This window comes from Psittacula echo (assembly GCF_963264785.1).
Source record: "Psittacula echo genome assembly, chromosome: 3".
Lineage (NCBI taxonomy): Eukaryota > Metazoa > Chordata > Aves > Psittaciformes > Psittacidae > Psittacula > Psittacula echo.
Genome location: NC_137736.1, coordinates 113,615,614 through 113,635,701, shown reverse-complemented (window position 1 = coordinate 113,635,701; position 20,088 = coordinate 113,615,614). Strand labels below are relative to the sequence as shown.

Sequence of the window (20,088 nt, the reverse complement as noted above, 5' to 3'; positions counted from 1 at the left end):
TTAATGTATGAATATACAAAAGTAAGACTACTAGTTAATTGCCTTCCTAGTTTTAGTCTTAGTTTCTGATTATTATAACTGAAGGAAAATGTCATAACATTGACTAAACTGAGTTATAGGGTATCACTCTTACTTCAGCTGCCAATCTGGAAGTAAATAGATCTCTCTTAGGTCTTGTGTCATATCCTGGCAGATGTCATGGTTACTTGAAGGCCTCTAAAATTGTACTAGATGCTTACATTTGCATAAAATATTGGAACTGTTCCACTTAGAGCCTGAAACACTTTCACTTAAGGTGTAGCATAATCACCTCTGACATGTAAGTAGTGGTCTTTTTTGCTGTTAGAATTCATCACTAGAAGAAGATTAGCATTAGCATTGCATGTGTACTTTATTTTTGCAAACTAGAATAGTTATTTCTTAATGGCATTCATTGGGCAATACTTTTGGAAATATCCTGCATTGCGTTTATTGGTATATATTATTCTTGTCTGTACTTGTAAATTTCATCTCTCAATTTTACAGGTGGCACATTTTTATAACTCTATTGATCAACAGATGATTGAGAGTCAGAAGCCAATGATGTTACAGTCTGCTCTAGCATTTGAACAGATAATTAAGGTGAAAGAATTCCCCTCTTTTTGTATTTTTAATTTCAGTGATATCTGTGCATATTCTACACTGCTTTTTCTATGTTTATTGCTGGACTGTAACTGCAACCTTTCCATATGAGTAATACTATATATTTAACTAACATTTATTGAAATCAATGAGCCTTTTCTTTTAATACTGTCTTTTAAATAACTGCTTACTCCTTTGTACTTTGGATATTAGTATCGTATGGTCTCTCAGGAATTATTTCTAGTGTTTGAATTTACACATGAACCACGATGTTACTTCCAACATTTCTAATGTTGTTTTGGTCTGTTTTAGTAAAAATGACATATACTTTATTCTGGAGATAAATAAGTATTAAGCAATGGTTTCACTGTTTGACTGCTACTAAATCTTTGTGGATTTTGCAGTCCTCCTAAATGTTTCTAATGCATGTTTTGGGCAGGTTGAAAGTGGATAGTTTTCAGTTCGGATTAAGAACAAAGAACCTGTGGTGGGCAGTATGTTACAATGAGTTTCTGTCTAGGCATAACATAATTGCTCTGAGATGAAGGTTTGAGGTTTTTTTTGTAATTCCTAGAAATTCACAATACATAAAGAAGTTTTAGATTCTTCTAAGAAATTTGGAGGAAATGATTTCTCTTTTTTTTGTTTTTTTTTGCTTCGAAGGGACCCTGAGCTTAAAATTACGCTACAATCTATAGGGTTTTTAACACTATATTTTATGTCTAGAGAAACATGTTGATTATTATGAATTTCATTTCACTGCTGTGATATGTTTGAAGCACTCAACCCTCTTCCAAATCTTGTACAATATGAGAATAGTGGGAGAATGATAACATGCCTATAAACTCTGTATTGGGCCAGAGAAGAACAGCTCCAGAGAAAGCATTACAGAAATGATTGGAAACTTGCTCCTGAGAACCCTTTTGCAAGACAAAGTATAAGAGTGGGGCTGAAAACAGAAAGGATATTTGTGGTTGGAATTAGTTCACACAAAATGTTGGAGAGTCTAGACCAAACTGTAGGTTCACAGTGTCCTGGAAAAAGTTGCCAAACTTTCTCCTAAATTTCCCTTGAGCTTGGTGCAGATTATGCCACAGATTCTAGTGTACAGACCCTAAAATGCTGCAGAACTGTTCAAAGCCACAACATATTCTCCTATTTGACATGATTTCTGTCCTACATGTTTTAGGGATAGGTCCAGCTGTGAAACTTCAGATGCTTTTGTCTTCTGATTTTCTACTGTAAACTTAGCAAAATGCATAAACCCCCCAGAATCCTGATGAAAAGCCCAGAGTAGTGGAACTCCCTAAAGCTGCTTATTCCACTGATTAGTGAAATTTTTCAGTGTAATTAAAAAAATTGTTTTGTGATAAACAGGTGAAGTAGGATACCAATTATGAGTGTCACATTTTGATTTTTTTTCTGTGTAGAACAAAGAGGAAGGAAGGAGTTTAAGGTGTCGTCTTAGCTTAAGAAGGCTGTTTTTGTGTGTGGGACAACATTCTCAACATCAGTGAATTTATTTCAAGCTCTGTTAAGAGTCTGGCATTTAAATCCTTCCCCAGTCTGTTGATGTAGCTATAATGATATGTCCACGTGTCTGTAATTTGCCAGATTATTGTGTCTCTAGTGCAGTAGTGAGAGAGAGGTCCTCTATTTTTTACTAGGAGTAAAACCATGTTTCTCATATTACCACTTTCTGTATGCTGACTGGTAGACTGGGTTTGCCATTAAATCTGATAAAATTTGTGTATTTTTCAAGCATTCCAAATCTGGCCCTGGAGGAAAAGCTCAAATGACATGGGATAATCCTACAGAGTTGGAAGCTTATATCCAAAAACTCCAAGCTGCTGCTGAACGGCTTTCCACTGAAAATAGAAAACTAAGAAAGTGGCACACAAACTTTATTGAAAAGGTATATTTTCCAGGTGAAATTGAAATCACATCTCTTATAGCTTACTTTACCCTTTCTTCATTTGTGTGGTGGTTAATATCTTTATTATTCTTTAAAATTCTTTTAACAGGTTATATCACTCATGAATACTGATCTACTTCGGCAGCAGCAACGTTGGAAGGATGGTGTCCAGGAGCTCAGAACTGGTCTTGCCAGCCTGGAGTCACAGGCAGGGTTTCATTATCGTATTGCAAGCTGTGAACATTTGATTTTTCAACAGTAATCAAGATTTAAGACTCAAACATAACATGCTTGAATTAATTTTGATTCATGAGTTACTAGCTATCTCAGGAAAACTGACTGTGTACCAGTTGTTGCCAGATGTGAGGTAAAATCTCAGATGAGAAAGATGAAGATGATTGTTTTTTATGTCATGCTACTAACTGGAGAAGAACAAAACTTGGTCAAATCACATGTTAAATGAAAAAATAGGAAAACCTTAGGTCATGTAGATCAGTTGTGTCTGAGCCATTCATACAAGGACAAATAAAGAAATTGGTGTGGATGTGTGTTCTGTCCTCAGGCAGAATAGAGCAAGTATATAAAATTTAGAATTAAAATTCATTTCTGTCTGAAATCATGAAAAAGCCAAATTTTTATTTGTTCACTTATCAACTGTCAACTTTTAGAACAGAATTACAGAATCGTTTAGGTCTGGGGAGTCCTTTAACATCATTGGGTAAGATGATTAAGATTTTGATTAAAAATATCACTTATCTAAGTAACTCGATGTTATTACTATTCTTTGATAGATGTGGTGTTCTTAGCCTTTCCAGTGCAAACCCAGATTATTTAAGTTAGTATTTGCCAGACAAATAAATGTAGTACATTTTTTATAGTTTTTTAATTTTTTTCAGGGTAATACGAATAATAAATAAATACATTGATTAAGCTTTTGTTTTGTAATGTCTAAAACTAAACCATATGACTAAGAGCGTCATCCAGATGCTCACTGGACTCTTGACAGGCTTGATGCCGTGACCACTTCCCTGGGGAGCCTGTTCCAGTGGTCTCATACTTCTTTGAATTTTACTAAGATTCTGGTCTTTGGGCATTGTACTGTGCTCAGTTTAAGCTTATAATTATGGCTTGAGGAATAAAATAAAGTAAAAATAAACACTGTTGAATTTTAGGGTTTCAAGTCATCTGACATGAAAGCTTGGAGACAGCATTGGAATCATCAACTTTACAAAGCTCTGGAGCCTCAGTATCAAATGGGCTTAGAAGCACTCAATGAGAATTTACCAGAAATAAATATTGATCTGACATTCAAGTAAGATATTTTCTCTTTTCCTGTTAAGAAAGTATTCTACCTTAGATTACATTTAAATACCAGTTGTTTTATGATTTGTTTCATTTTTTAGGCAAGGCCAGTTGCAATTCAGACCTCCTTTTGAAGAAGTACGAGCTAGATATTACAGAGAAATGAAGAGATTCATCTCCATTCCAAATCAGTTTAGGGGAGTAAGTGACGCAGAAGAAGAGTCCATATTCACTGTTATGACTGAAAGAAATGTAAGTGGATTTCTGACTGCTTTCAGTAAAGCAGAGGGTTTGTTCAGAAGGCTGACAGATGCTTCTAATCAATTCAAGGTATTTTCAATATTTTACTCATGCTTTTTTTAAATTTTATTTTATTTCTATAATTTTAGGTTTCAGATATTCTAGAAGTAACTGAGCAATGACATTTGTGCATTGTTGTCCTTTTCTCTGAGACATATAAGGAAAAGCTTAGCCAACCACTTAAGCACATACCTAACTCAAAGCATATGCACAGTTCCCATTGAAACCTTAGTATTACAGCTGTCTTTTTACTCTTGTTCGAAGTCTATTTTGGTTATCCTTAGATGTGTGAATGCGTCAAACCGTTTTGTACTTCATGTTTGCACTGAGAATCTGTAGGTAATTGAAGGAGCACAGACATTAAGGATAATGTAGCATAGAAACATTATTAAAGTGTTGTAATACTATTGAGAAACGAGTTTTTAGTCTGGAAAATATTTCTTTTCCATACATGAAAAATAACGTTGAAAAGGAATGGATTGTAATTGGTCAACTAGATCTGGAAACTCTGGTGAAGACGTATCTTTCTAGCAAACAGGACTGGGAAAAAAACTTCAAAGCATTGAAAGTAAGAGGGAAGGAAGCAGAACGACTTCCAAGGTATAGTACAACTCTATTGTTTTGTTTGAATAGTGTATTCTGTCAGATAAAGGTAATAGTAAAATATTTTTATTCTCTTTTTACAGAGAATTTGAAGTGTTTTTAAAATATGTAGATTTTTGTTTTCCAGTTTTATTTTTAGACACTTATCCCCTTTTATCTGTGCAGCCTGCTCTGAAAACTTTTAATGTCTTTGTCTGATATGATGGGAAATCCCTTAAAAATTCAGGGCTGATTCTGAAATACTACAAAACATGGTGATATTTTAACAATTCTTTTAGTTAAGTCCTATGCGTGTGAAGTACATGTGGCAGTTAGGAACAGAGTTAGTAAATATTTGTACATTAAATAATTCCTGTCCTGAACCACTCGATTATCTCTTATAAGTTATAGTTTAAGATATTCTAGTGTAGGCTTTTATTCTTACATATATTCATGGGGAATGTAGTGTATTGCATGATTAGAATTCTCAAATGAAACTGCTAGGAATAAAGGAAGAAAGAATGAAAGAGGAAATGAAAAAGTGAAAGGAAAAAAGATGATATTTCCTGCAGGAGAATGGGCTGGTAGAACTTGTTGGCTAAGTGATAAGGACAGGCTGGGGTGAATAGAAATTGGCTATGTGTCTTATAATCAGAAACATCATGTGGCTATGAAGTGCCATGAGTTGAAAATAACTGGTGTTGAGGGAGGATGCACAGGAAGGTATCAGATAATGGAGCCCTTTTTCTTACTGTTCTTTAGGTGTCTACTTAAGGTCACTTGTGATATATTAGATATGGAGGGTTGAAATGACTCACTATGGCTTTCCTTGTGTTCTTAGGACTGTTGAAGCCTGAGTTAATAAATTCGCATGGAAATTAGAGATTTAAAGACAGGACTGTACAGACAAAATATTTTTCTTTTGTAGCATAGAAGTAGTCCTTTAGAATTTACTGACTTTGGTTATGTAAAATCAAGTAATTTTCTGCTTGGAGGAACAGAACACGAGACCTCAGTCACCATAAAACTACATGAATATGCATAATGGTCATATTACAATGACTAATTTTCCCAATAAGCTATGTCTTTTATTTGTAGAATTATGAGGAAATTCTTTTCTTACTAGACTACAAAATCATGATGACCTATAGATGTGCATAGATCTTAGAGAAATTGATGTGCAAGTATACTACTTATACTGCTGAATATTTGCAATTTTTCCGTCTTTTGTCTTGAAGCACCATCAAGATAGATTGTTTCACTGTTAATTGCAACCCTGTGAAAACTGTAATTGATGATTTCATCCAGAAGTTGTATGATATTCTTGTCATTTCTTTGAGAAAATCTATTCAAGGTAAATAACTTAAATGAGTAGTATTTTTTGTTTCTTTTCTACTTGGGGACATTTGTGTTAATGTAAATACTTTTTTTAAGAAACGTTTTACTCACAGGCACAGTGGGCTGCATGAATCACAGTGCAGATATATTAATCTGTTACTAACTTTTCACTGCAGGCCTAATCTAGGACCTTTTGATGTCCATGTGCATCTTACCCATTCATGTGTTGTGGCCACATCTGTTCTGAATGTAAAAGGATACATATGAGCATTATTTAGCTTGTTTCTTTTTCTGAAGGAAAATTCTTTTATCATTTCAAGGAGAAAGGTTTATTTGGTGTTTGAGGGAGGAAAACTTCTTAGGCATTTGAGGGTAATTGAAGGAGGCATCATGAAATGTTGTAATTAAAAATGTTATTAGATTTTTCTTTCACAAATTGAAATACTTCTTGAAGACTATTAAATAATCAAGATTTAACTCCATACAGTTACTTGTTAATTAGATTGTCAAAATGCATAGTGATAGAGTGCAAAATACTTCCTTCTTTTGGGGTGGTCTATCTATGTCTGGAGCAGGTAGACAAAATGTAGTAAGGTTTAGATGATGAGAAATACCAGTGCTTTTGGATTTAAATGTAACAATCAGAACAGGAAACAGAATGTTTTGTGCAGGAAGTGAATTATTTCCATAGCCTGAAAGGTTGTTTCCTGGAATATGTATTATTCTCTGGAATTGCACAGATTCTTTCTCCGTACCAAAGAGTTTTACCTTGGTAGGAAAATAAAACATTATAGCTTAATCAGACTTTTGGTTTTGAATCTTTGTAATATTTAAAGCAAGGTGGCTTTAGTTTCTTGAAAACAAAACAAAAAGACTCAAATCCCCAAAGCAATTTTAAGATCTGTTTTTCTCCATTTACCCAAAAAAGACCTATACAGATGTTGAAAGTGTGTAAATCATAGAATCATAGAATAGTTAGGGTTGGAAAGGATCTTAAGATCATCTAGCTCCAATCCCCCTGCCATGGGCAGGGACACCTCACACTAAACCATGTCACCCAAGGCTCTGTCCAACCTGGTCTTGCACACCGCCAGGGATGGAGCATTCATAACTTCTTTGGGCAACCCATTCCAGTGCCTCACCACCCTTACAGTAAGGAACTTCCTCCGTATATCCAATCTAAACTTCCTCTGTTTAAGTTTTAACCTGTTACCCCTTGTCCTATCTCTATAGTCCCTAATGAAGAGTCCCTCCCCAGCATCCTTGTAGGCCCCCTTCAGATACTGGAAGGCTGCTATGAGGTCTCCACACAGCCTTCTCTTCTCCAGGCTGAACAGCCCCAACTTTCTCAGCCTGTCTTCATATGGGAGGTGCTCCAGTTCCCTCATCATCCTCGTGGCCTCCTCTGGACTTGTTCCAACATTTCCATGTCCTTTTTATGTTGAAGACACCTGAACTGTACACAGTACTCCAAGTGAAGTCTCATGAGAACAGAGTAGAGGAGCAGGATGTCTTATGTATTTATGTTTAATTTTCAGAAGGCAGTGGATTACGTTTAGAAGGCTATCTGTGAACACAAACATTCAAGTTTTTTTTAAGCAGCAAATAAAATTGGGGTCTGCAATTTGTTAAGCAGATAGATTGTATACATTATTGTATCTTATAACAACGTTTTATCACAGTACATTTGTCTGACTTGGATATTTGTTACTACAAATATTTTCTCTGTGATAACTTTGTTTTCTACCTTTATATAGCTCATGTATGTGATGTTTCTTCATTTCTCAATGGTGCCATGGAAACTTTAGTGATTAGGCCCCAGACTGTAGAGGAAATAGCAGAAGACAATTTAAAATATTTAAACCTACGTGAACGAAAAGAAGGGGTAAGATACTGTTTTATCATATCCAGAACAACAGCTATTAAAAAAATGTAATTGCTTTCTAGTATGGAAGCTTATATTTAATCTAACTAGTTCAGAACATGCAGTGGCCATATAGGGTCAGGGCAGTTGTTCGTATAGCACAGTATTGTCCCTTGAGAGACAGTATTTATCCAGGAAAGGATTCAGTTCTAAATGAACACATCTAAGTTTAGGTGTATGTGCAGGTGTCTGAAGTGTGTGTGCTGTTAACAGATTCACTGGGGATGAGGGATGGAATGTGAAACAGAGAAGGCCTTGATGCTATGCAAACGCTGTTCAGCAACAGGTGAAATGCTAGTGTATGGTCAGTATTGTTTTCATCACTGATCTAAAACATAGCACCATATGAGCTACTGTGAAGAAAATGAACTCCATCTGTCATGGCTTAACCCCACGTGGCAACAAAACACCACACAGCTGCTCACTCACTCCCCCCACATCAGATTGAGGAAGAGAATCAGATGAGTAAAAGTGAGAAAACACTTGGGTTGAGATAAAGATAGTTTAATGGGTAAAGCAAAAGATGTGTATCAAAACAAAACCAGGAATTAATTCACCACTTCCCATCAGCAGGCAGGTGTTCAGCCTTCTCTGGCAAAGCAGGGCTCCATCGTGTGTAGTGGTTACTTAGGAAGACATCGCTCTGGACATTCCCCCTTCCTTCTTCCCTCATCTTTATATACCGAGTCTGATGCCGTATGGTATGGGACATCCCTTGAATGAGTTGGGGTCAGCTGTCCTGGCTGTGTCCCCTCCCAAGTCCTTGTGCACCCCCAACCTACTCCCTGGTGAGGTGGGGGGAGGAGCAGAAAAGTCATTGAATATGTGTAAGTACTGCTCTGCAATAGCTAAAGCATCCCTCTTTCATCCACACTGTTTTCATCATAAATCCAGACATAGCCCCAGACCAGATACTATGGACTAAATTAGCTATCCCAGCCAAACCCAGTGCACCATCTCAGCCAGAATCAGCGCATATATATATTTGCTGAATTCTATTGTTCTGCTGATTTTTTCGAATCTGAGTGGATCTCTGCTATATGTAACAAGGCACTTACCTGTTCCATAGGGAAAACTTGCTTCTGTATATCTCATGTCAGGATCAAGATATCTCTAAATAAGTCAAATGCTATTTTTCCAGTATTTTACTGTTATTCTATACATAGTATTAAAAAAGCAGCTGTGTTTAAACATATAATCTGTGCATGCACAGTTGATGATTCTTATTATTTGCTTATAGTTTGGATAAACATGATTTGCTGAGTTTTTACATACACACATATTTTTAATCTGTTTGAGTTTAGATTTTTCTCCTGTTTCAAGAAGCTGAAGATAAAAACAAACTTCTGCGAACTGTGGCTGGTACAGGTTTGGACACTCTCAGTAACCTAAAAGCTACATGGGATAAATTTGATTTAATGATGGAAAGCCACCAGCTTATGATTGCAGAAGAGGTAACAATAAAAGATTAATACTTTACATAAAAATGTTGAAATTATTTTGAATGAGTCTGGAGAATTTTTTTTTTTTTTCTTAAATTCAATCCAGAAATGTTCTCAGTTCAGTGTTAACATCAACATTACCAGGTTGAGGGAGAGCATTTAAGGGAAGAGTGCTTAAACTCTTTAACCAGTAACTAGGTGAAATTTCTGTTGAACTGATGCTGAAATGAATGTTACATTGTACTTTTGTCTCAAACAACTTTCTGATGGCAGAGGTGGCTTAATGAATGCAGTGGTTAACTGAGGAAAACAGGGTAACATTTAAGAGATGCATTTTTGTGTGCTCAGAGTCAGTATGTGGCACAAAGGGACATGGTTGAGTGGTGGACTTGGTAGTGTAGGTTAGTGGTTGGTGTCAATGATCTTAGAAGCCTTTGCCAACCTAAATGATTCTATGAGGCTTATTATTTTCTTTTCACAAACTTTGCTAAGCTATGCACGATCCTGTAATTCCACTCCATAGGCAAATTGCTGAACTCACTTGAAGTTCTACTGAAGATAGCAATATGCCATACAAACAGAGAATTTTTCTAGGTGTTGTAAGATGCAGGGTCAGAAAAAGAAAGTTTAGGGTATTATACAAGAATTTTTTTGAGTTTGATTTTGTTCAAGATGTACTTACCAAGTTTTGAAGTTTTTTGAAGTTGATACTTTGAGTTTGATAATATGTGTAGTTAAAAATCATTTTAACTCTTGCTTTACAGATTGAAATGATGAAAGGAAATGTGATTTCACGTATTAATATATATCTTCAAGACCTGGAAAAATTTAAAGCTCGTTGGGATCAGCTGAAGCCAAGTGATGATGTCATTGAAACAGGTGATCAGGATGCACTTGAGAAAAGTGCTCAGATCGTAAAGGAAAAAGAAAAGGAATTTGGTGAACTTGAAACCATGAAAGAGAAGCTCATGTATGTCTGTTTATTTCCCTGTGTACCTTATTCATTTATGTATGGATCTTTTGCAGCAGTAGTATCTCAGAAAATGTTAACTAAATTTTATCACAACAATATTTAATTTCAAGGAATTTAGTTTTATTTGTACTGCATGTTTTTCATTAGTTTTTCAGGATTCTTTTTATTGTTTTTGCGTAACACAAATTTTCAAGCTAAGCTTTTCTAAAGTTTTTTGTAATGGAAAAACTCAAGAAGTCTCTTAGGCTTTCGCATAAGGGAGTCTGTACACCAAATGCTTGGTTCTAACTTCCTTCTTACTGAGAAGGTTTGAGATATTTGTCCAAGAAGGGTGAGTTATTACTTCAGTCCTCTTGTAATTTAAATGGGCAAGAGCTTACCTCCCCTATTTCTTGAGTAAGTGTCCTGTCTGATAGACTTCTGTGCAAAAGGAAGAGATTTTTGCTCTAGGTGCCTGCTTTCAGTAGGCTCATTATTGCAAACATTGAGTGGACAAGTTTTCTATTTAAATTCTTAGCTTGGCACTTAAACATGATAGTAAATAAAATTAACGAATTTTTTCTACCTAGCAGAAAGAATCAGTGAAAAGTTATTTTCTTTCAACCTTTGTTTTTGGGGGCACAAAGTAATTCACTTTTCTGATAAATGAGAAAGAAATGAAAATTTATGTAAAATAATTGTGAATATGGGAGAAGGTCACTGTGTGGGAGTTATCCCTCATATTCCTTTGTTATTTCTATTCAAGAAAGTTACTATAAGGAAATTGCAGTTGGCAGCAATGTTCCTCAGTCAAGCCAACAGCTTTTCTTAAAAAAAGTGTAATTATTTCCATATGATAACATCTCTTAAACAATAAATGTATAATGGAATCATATAATGTATAACATTGTGATCTTCTTTTTACTCAGTGAAGAATGCCATTATTTTAAATTGGAAGAGCCCGACTTCTCATTGTCAAAAGTTGTATGTCAGGATATTAAGAGTTGTGCAGAAGTCTGGGCATTATATGAAGAGTTTTATCAAGGCCTTCAGGAAAAAGCCAAAGAAGACTGGATTACTTTTAGGTATGATTTTATTACTTTCTTTTTCATGGACATATATGTATTATGTGGTTGTAGTACTGTGTTGTCATGACCTTTTTATATTTGATTTTCACACAGGAGTAAAACGTACCTATTTGAAGAATTTTTGTTTAAGTGGCATGACAAAATGAGGAAGATGGAAGAACATACTGTAATGACAGTAAAGTTGCAAAAAGAAGTGGACAAATATAAAGTAAGATGCTAATTACAAAAAAGGTTATAAAACAAAAATTATTTTGGTATTACTAGCTAATATACTTTGTCGTGTAGCTCATTGTTCAGTTGTTAGAATAAAATTAGTTACAATTTAAGAAAATATCTTCTGATACTCCTTTGAACATTTCACATACTTTTGAAAACCTTTTAGTTCCTTACAGTTAACAGGAGGGTCATTACAGTTTACATAGACACATATTTTGCAATGAGTTTTCCTCAGAGTTATACTCCTACACATTAAATACAGGAACTGAAAGAAATGACCTTTGTTTTAAGAATGTAAATTTTTGTTTTGTTTGAATAGCATGTTACTCTGTACTCATGCATATAATTTTCATAAAGACTAGATGGATTCACACATGCATTTTTCCTATAGATGATAGTTCCACTCCTAAAATATGTAAGAGGAGAACATCTTTCTCCAGATCACTGGCTGGATCTCTTTCGTCTTCTGGGTCTTCCCCGAGGCACTACACTTGAAGGTTTGTTATTTGGAGATCTGCTAAAAGTGACAGATGCCATTATAGAAAAAGCAATGGAACTTAAGGTATGAATAGTTTCAGTTATACAGTTTATTTTGTATAATAAATCTTGTTTTATATGCATATGTATATTTTTATTGCTATAGAAATAGATTTGTGTTATATTTTTGAATGGAAAGTTTATTGCAAGCTCTGTAGTTTCAAATTAAATCTGTTTATGCTTTTAAATAGGATTTGAATTGTCGGGCCCAAGGTGAAATAACAATCAGAGAAGCATTACGCGAGCTTGAACTCTGGGGAGCTGGAGCTGTCTTCACATTAACAGATTATGAAGATAGCCAAGGCAAGACTATCAGGCTTATTAAAGACTGGAAGGACATAGTCAACCAGGTTGGAGATCATCGCTGTCTTCTACAGTCTCTCAAGGACTCTCCGTACTACAAAGGTTTTGAAGATAAAGTGTCCATCTGGGAAAAAAAACTGGCTGAGTTGGATGAGTATCTGCAGAATTTAAACCAAATTCAGAGGAAATGGGTCTATTTGGAACCAATATTCGGTAGTGGAGCTCTGCCCAAAGAACAGGCTCGTTTTAACAGAGTTGATGAGGACTTCAGGTTAGTGTTACGGAGTGAGACTTATTTTTTTAGTATCTTTGACACGAGTTGGCTAGAACATTCTTCATGGTGAAAAAATATGCAGCAATTGAAATATGTATGGAGATAAATGTCAGCAACAGGAATTCAGTACATACAGGTGTGTGGCACTGACACATGAAGTTGTTAACATAGGTTTCATTTAATTGGGCACATGTCAAGAATGAAATCATATGAAATGTTATAGATCACAAACAAGGCAGGCAAACACCAGAACAGTCTTGCAACAGAATCAGAGAGGATGTAATTGGTTGGGATTTTTTTCAGGAATCATTTCTTGTTGAAGACAAACACTTTGTTCACTAAAAAAGTACACAGATGAACTTTTGGGAGAAACAGATAGTTTATTTTTTTCCGAACAAGTCAAGGAGATAAAAAGAGGGAGATTTTAGAAATGTAGAAAGATATGTACCATTATCTGTCTTAATTTTAGTTAAAATTACCTCTTAGAAGGAAATAAAAGTCAAGACTTGAATTTGCTTGGTTTTGGGTAGCCAGAAATGGTTGTTATTAAAATCCATTGGAGAGATATTGATGTAAATTCTGAAATGTTTCATCATTACCACTGAAATCTAAATGCTATGTGTGAGATATTTAAATGAATTACTTGTGCTTTAATTTTTATTTACATAACCACTTGTATATCCAGATTGAAACTGTCATGGTTGTTTTATGAATTACTCAATTTTCTTTCTGTCAAGATCCATTATGTTAGATATCAAGAGTGACAACAGGATAACATCGCTGAATGCCCGGACAGGAATAAGAAACACCTTAATTACCATACTTGACCAGCTTCAGAGATGTCAGAGATCTTTGAATGAGTTTTTGGAGGTACAGCTGACATAAATATAATTTTCTATAAACAAAGTCAGTAAGTTTGAATTTAAATCAACAAAATTGATTTATTTTGTGTTTATATAGGAAAAGCGCTCAGCATTTCCAAGATTCTATTTCATTGGAGATGATGACTTATTAGAAATTTTAGGACAGCCTACTAATCCACTGGTTATCCAGTCTCATCTAAAGAAACTTTTTGCTGGTAATACATTAATCTTCATTTGTAAAATGTACTTATTTAGAAATAAGGTTCTTCAAAGCTAAATAATCTGTTGCAGGCTTTTTTCTTCTCTCTTGCCACCACTAGACACTGAGGACTTAATATTTGACTTTTAACAATAAGTAACTTTGGTGCTGTTTTCTGATTAACAGGAATTAATAATGTGACCTTTGATGAAGAATTTAAATACATAGTTGCCATGAAGTCTGTAGAAGGAGAAACTGTGCCACTTAGAAATAAAGTTCTTTTGTCAAATGATGTGGAGGTAAGAAAAAATCCTATCCAACTATAGTTCTAATATCTTTGAGAAACTATTTTGTAATGTAACTTTTGAGGTTTTTTCTTTTCTCTGTTAGGTGTGGCTAAACTGCTTGGCTTTAGAGATGAAGGAGACGCTGAAAAAAATGTTAATTGACTGTGTTGAAGCTGGAAAGAAATCACAAGGTTCAATTGATCCATCGCTCTTTCCTTCCCAGGTAGCAGTTAATCCAGTAATGCCACTGTGTAGTCTCAGATTTACCAAATAAGTTATTTTTCAGAGGCTTATAAAGAAGTATAAATATGGGTTTGGAAGAAACTAACCATGAACAAATCCATTTTATTCATTTGCAGTGTAGAGAACTTCTTAAAAATATGTTTTCGTATAATTCTTTTGTAAACATTTGAAATCTCGAGTCTTTGTCATGGCACCTGATCTAACATCCATCTATTTATTAAATCTGAGGTAAATCTTGATCTTAGTTGGCAGTGAATGTTACATGCACAGCTGCTAAGACTTAGTAACATAAAAAGCCATTTTTGAAGCTGGTTAAAATATGGTTTCTGAAGTCTAGCTGTATAAGCAGAAATAGTCATGAATATGAAATTCTTGTATGCGATTTTGGCCGGTAGCACAGAGAATCATACAGAATCACAGGATGGTTGTGGTGGGAAGGAACCTTCAGAGGTCGTCTGGTCCAAGACCCCTGCTCAAGCTGGTTCAGCCAGAGCCATGTCCAGACAGCTTTTGAAGGTCTCTAGAAATGGAGACTCTGCTACTTCCCTGGGCAGTGCCAGTGCTCAGTCACTCTTAATAGTAAAGAAGCATTTCCTAAAGTTCAGACAGAGCTTTCTGTGTTTCAGTTTGTGTTCTTCCAGTCACTGCGCATCTCTGAAAAGAGCCTGGCTCCATCTTTGTACCCTCCCTTCAGGTATTTATAGACATCGATAAGATTCTGCCCTGAGCTGCCTTTTCTCCAGGCTGAGCAGTCTCAGTTCTCTCAGCCTTTCATCACAGGAGAGATGCTTCAGTTTGTAAATCATCTTTGTGGCCTTCCATTGGACTGTGTCCAGTAAAGCACCTGTTCTCACTGGCTCCTTTATTTCTGGGAAGGGGAGTTGTCATCCATGGACTCCAGGAATCTCCTGGGTTGCTTATGTCCAATTTTGCCCCTCCAGCAGGTATTGGGTTGGTGGAAGTTCCTCTGAGGACCAGGGCCTGTGGATGTGAGGCTGCTCACCCACTTATTCTTCCTAGTCAGGTGGCCTATAGCAGACACCCATTATAATGTCACCTTGACCTGTCCTCTTTAACCTATAAAATCTCAGCTGACTCCTCATCCATCCCCAGGCAGAGCTCCATGCACTCCAGTTATTGTTACGTAAAGGGCAGCTGCCCTTCTTTGTCTTCCCTGCCTATCCTTCCTAATGAGCCTGTATCCCTTGCAACACTCCAGCCATGGGAGCCACTCCACCACATCTCCATGGTCCCAACAAGGTACCCTGCCACTGCATACAGATCTCTGATTCATTATATTTATTCCTCATACTGCATATGTTTAGTGTACAGGTACTTTCGAGAGATGCTCCTGCATGTCGAGTTTCTGGAGAGGATTTGAGGGATTTCTCTGTAATGGTGCCTTTTAGGCACTTCCTTGCTGAGGTGCAAATGCGGGCTGGGGGTGATCCTGCTTAAGCCTGATTTTGTTGTTTTTTTCTTTTATCCCTTCCTGTCACAGAACCCCATGCCCTTTGCTCAGTGATCCTGTCTGTCACTCTCTTCCACTAGATCAGGTTGTTCAAGTGAAAGGTGTCCCCTCCCTATGGCAGGGGGGTTGTAACTTGATTATCTGTAAGATCCCTTCCAACCCAAACCATTCTGCGACTCTATGCAACTACCGTATTGCAGGCATGCTGAGCCCATATTCAACAGGTTTAGGTTTCCATCTAACATACCATTTAATGGAAAAGATGTGTTGCTAGCACATGCTGTAGAACAGCTACGGGACTTGCTGTATTGAATCTCATTGCAGGTTTTTGCTAAATTTTGGTTTTAGGGTGGCAATATATGTTCTTAAGAGCATAGCAAATTTGTGGCTTTTTAAAAAATTACAAATATCAAACATAATAAGCAATTACAAATTAATTTTTAAACTTTTTTTTTTTTAATGTCTTCTCTATTTTTAAAATGTAATTAGAACTTTTTTTTCTCAAAGATTCTTTCCTTGGCAGAACAAATTCAGTTCACTGAAGATGTTGAAAGTGCTATCAAAGACCATAGTCTGCAACAATTAGAATTAGAACTCATGGCTAAATTGGAACATTATACTAGCATTGATAATGGTATAGAAGATACTGGAAGTACAGGTATAAAAATGATTGTTAATATATAATTGTTCATAATGACTATGTAGTTTTATAGTATTTGACATTCTGTTTACTTAAGCAGGAAATTGTATAAATCTATCTCAGTTTGAATTCATAAAGCTGAGTTAAAATAAAGTTACCCACTTATAACTGCCAAGATTTGTGTGTTTAATGTTACAGGGTGAACAATGTTTTTTTTATTTAGTTAAAACTTACCTTGGAGCATTTATATGTGAAACCCTCTTTTAATTATTTTTAAATACTTATTTTTTGGTTTATATGTTTACTGATAGTTTGTCCTCACCTACTGAACTTTGCTGTAATGTTATATTTCATGGGAACTTGTCGCGGAATGGACTCAGTCAGAGATCAGTGTGATCAGACAAAGCCATTTATTATGGAAAACTAACTCTTTATATACTATTTCTTAAAGTTGTTTGCACTAACTTGGCCCATTGTGATTGGATGCATATCTCTGAGGCCCTTAACAACTAACATATAATTGGTTAAGCACAGGTGTGAGAACCTGGCCTTCAGAGTTTTCCAACAGTCCTCAATTTAGCAACTCAGTAAATTCCAGCTCCTTCTTATCTTGCTGGGATTCTCACTCCCACTGCCTCGCTCCCATCCTCCTTCACCTTTCGTTGTTCTTTGGTTCATGTCTAACTCCACGTAGGCACTTGCTGATCTGGGTACATGGCCGTTCTTTGCCAGAAAGTCATCCACAGGAACTAGCCAGAGAACAGTTGAAGTACTTTGTCATGCCAGTATGTTCTGTATGGCTGTGTAGGTGATGCTGTTTTTCTTAGATATATACATCTGCATCTGAACTAATAATTCTTGCATGCCTCTGTAGCAATACCAATCAACTACTTATTTTCAAGGCATGTTTGTTTTGAATCTTATACAGTGCAAATCAGTTAGAATAATTATACCTTTGAGTGCTTATTCCTCTCTTTTGACCATAAGAGGACTTTAAATGACTACCTCAGATGTAAAATTGTATAGTGTAGGTTAGGTGAGGTGGCTGTGGGCTCTATGATGACTCTATACCCTATATGTATAAAAAGACTTAATTTAACATGTAGTTGACAATCTTCCACCACATTTGTATAGCTGTTTACTGTATGAACTGTTAACATCTGATGTATTAACTAGGTTTAGGACTTGTATCACCTACCTTCAGCAGTCTGTAAGTGTGGTTATTTATCTAAGCTCCCTTTCTGCACTCTTGCTATAGACAGTGGAGAAATGTCATCAGTTATAGAAGAGCATTCATTCCACCAATTGTATAACACGTTTAAAGTAACTTTTTAGTTTGAATAATAGGTGTGAGTTTGAAGTGAGTTGCCTGATTATCCCCACTTACTTTCATTTAACTCCCATCATGGAATGGCATAGGAGAACATAAACTGGGTTTCTTTCAAATGAAACTGAATTAAACAGTATGTTCTCAGAGTACACTTAATGCACCCAATCTGCTAATGAGCATTGATTCTGCATCATCCTAATTAGTCTTAGTAAAATTGCCAGGCTGTGTGTAGTATGGTTTTCAGATCTGCTGCAGATTAATTAACAGATTTATGCCACACTGATTACTGAAGTGGACATAGCTGTAAACACTCCTGGAACAAACTGCTTTCCAGAAAAGCCTCTATCTCTCTCTATTGAGTGTAGAGGCAGACAGAATTATTTCTAAATGACTGAAGTTACATTATGATTCACAATCTCTGTCAGGATCTTACTTTATGCTGCTTACTTTAGGTAATAGGTAATATTTCTGTATATAATTGAAACAAGATCTGAATAAAATTTGCTGACAGTAGAAAGCAGCACAATGAATTTGAGACTGGGTAATGTATATCTTCCTTACTACACTGTGGTGATTTTTTTGTGTATGTGGTTATTTGCAGAATCAGGAATCCTTGAGCTCAAGCTGAAAGCTCTGGTTCTTGATATCATTCATAACATTGATGTGGTGAAGCAGCTGAATCAAGCTCAAGTTCACAGTGTTGAAGACTGGGCTTGGAAGAAGCAGCTGAGGTTTTATATGAAAGACCAAAAATGTTATGTTCAGATGGTAGATGCTGAACTCCAATATACTTATGAATATCAGGTGTGGTATTTTTAATATTTACCTAGTGGCTTTTATATGTGTCAAACACTTTCACACATGCTGCTGGTTGCCTCTCAACTGTTGCTATTTTTCAACTTTGTTGTGTCCTTAGCATGCTGTTTCATAGAAGATACTAAAAGATACTGTAATCATTTTCATTGTTGATATTGGTGGGGTAAATGTAAGCTGCTTTGTATGGAAAGCAGCTGCAGTATCATATAAATATTTTTTAATAAGCTTGCTACTTCTATATGTCAGAGTGCAGTTTCATCTGTGTTGACCCTTTTTTTCTGTAATTCTAAAAAAAAATTGCACAATGCTTTGATATTTGATAAAAATCAGGAAAACTTCATAACTGTAAACAAATTCATGTAGTTAATAAGATGATAATCTCGAGCATTGTATTGGATTTTGGTCAATGAGAAAATGAACGTGAGCCACCAGTGTGTGCTCGCAGCCCAGAAAGCCAACCATATCCTGGGCTGCATCAAAAGGAGTGTGACCAGCAGGTTGAAGGAGGTGATCCTGCCCCTCTACTCTGCTCTTGTGAGACCTCACTTGGAGTATTGTGTGCAGTTCTGGTGTCCTCAACATAAAAAGGACATGGAACTGTTGGAACAAGTCCAGAGGAGGCCATGAGGATGATCAGGGGACTGGAGCACCTCCCGTATGAAGACAGGCTGAGAAAGCTGGGGCTGTTCAGCCTGGAGAAGAGAAAGCTGCATGGAGACCTCATAGCAGCCTTCCAGTATCTGAAGGGAGCCTACAAGGATGCTGGGGATGGACTCTTCATTAGGGACAGTAGTGATAGGACAAGGGGTAACGGGTTTAAACTTAAACAGGGGAAGTTTAGATTGGATATAAGGAGGAAGTTCTTTACTGTGAGGGTGGTGAGGCACTGGAATGGGTTGCTCAGGAAAGTTGTGAATGATCCCTCCCTGGCGGTGTTCAAGGCCAGGCTGGACAGTGCCTTGGGTGACATGGTTTAGTGTGAGGTGTCCCTGCCCATGGCAGGGGGTTGAAACTAGATGATCTTAAGGTCCTTTCCAACCCTATTCTATGATTCTATGGTTCTATGATTTTCAAATTAATGCATTATGATTAAGATTAAATTACATCATCAATAATTTCTGTTTACCAATTAATATAATTTGTTTTGTTTCTGCAGGGTAATTCCCCTAAACTTGTTTATACACCTTTGACAGATAAGTGTTACCTAACTCTTACTCAGGCTATGAAGATGGGCCTTGGAGGAAATCCATATGGTCCAGCTGGAACTGGAAAGACGGAATCAGTAAAGGCTTTGGGTGGACTTCTTGGAAGACAAGTGTTAGTCTTCAATTGTGATGAGGTGAATATGATTCTGCATATTTAGGAGATGGATATCTATGCCCATACTTCATAAAGGAATATTCGAGAAATAGTTTTGATGCATATTCCATCAGACATTTGTGACA

General features: G+C 36.2%; 1 protein-coding gene across 1 annotated transcript in view; it reads left to right on the top strand.

The window, feature by feature from the left end:
- Positions 1-20,088, top strand: part of DYNC2H1 (dynein cytoplasmic 2 heavy chain 1) — a 170,320-nt gene that overhangs the window by 6,853 nt on the left and 143,379 nt on the right. Inside the window, exons 11-31 of the mRNA XM_080612498.1 lie at positions 526-621; positions 2,384-2,536; positions 2,646-2,744; positions 3,709-3,848; positions 3,940-4,168; positions 4,611-4,738; positions 5,959-6,074; positions 7,816-7,943; positions 9,287-9,436; positions 10,189-10,394; positions 11,306-11,461; positions 11,558-11,672; positions 12,072-12,242; positions 12,409-12,791; positions 13,532-13,664; positions 13,755-13,872; positions 14,043-14,155; positions 14,247-14,366; positions 16,365-16,515; positions 18,429-18,631; positions 19,800-19,982. Coding sequence (XP_080468624.1) covers positions 526-621; positions 2,384-2,536; positions 2,646-2,744; positions 3,709-3,848; positions 3,940-4,168; positions 4,611-4,738; positions 5,959-6,074; positions 7,816-7,943; positions 9,287-9,436; positions 10,189-10,394; positions 11,306-11,461; positions 11,558-11,672; positions 12,072-12,242; positions 12,409-12,791; positions 13,532-13,664; positions 13,755-13,872; positions 14,043-14,155; positions 14,247-14,366; positions 16,365-16,515; positions 18,429-18,631; positions 19,800-19,982 — 3,291 coding nt within the window. The remainder of the gene's footprint in view (positions 1-525; positions 622-2,383; positions 2,537-2,645; positions 2,745-3,708; positions 3,849-3,939; positions 4,169-4,610; positions 4,739-5,958; positions 6,075-7,815; positions 7,944-9,286; positions 9,437-10,188; positions 10,395-11,305; positions 11,462-11,557; positions 11,673-12,071; positions 12,243-12,408; positions 12,792-13,531; positions 13,665-13,754; positions 13,873-14,042; positions 14,156-14,246; positions 14,367-16,364; positions 16,516-18,428; positions 18,632-19,799; positions 19,983-20,088) is intronic.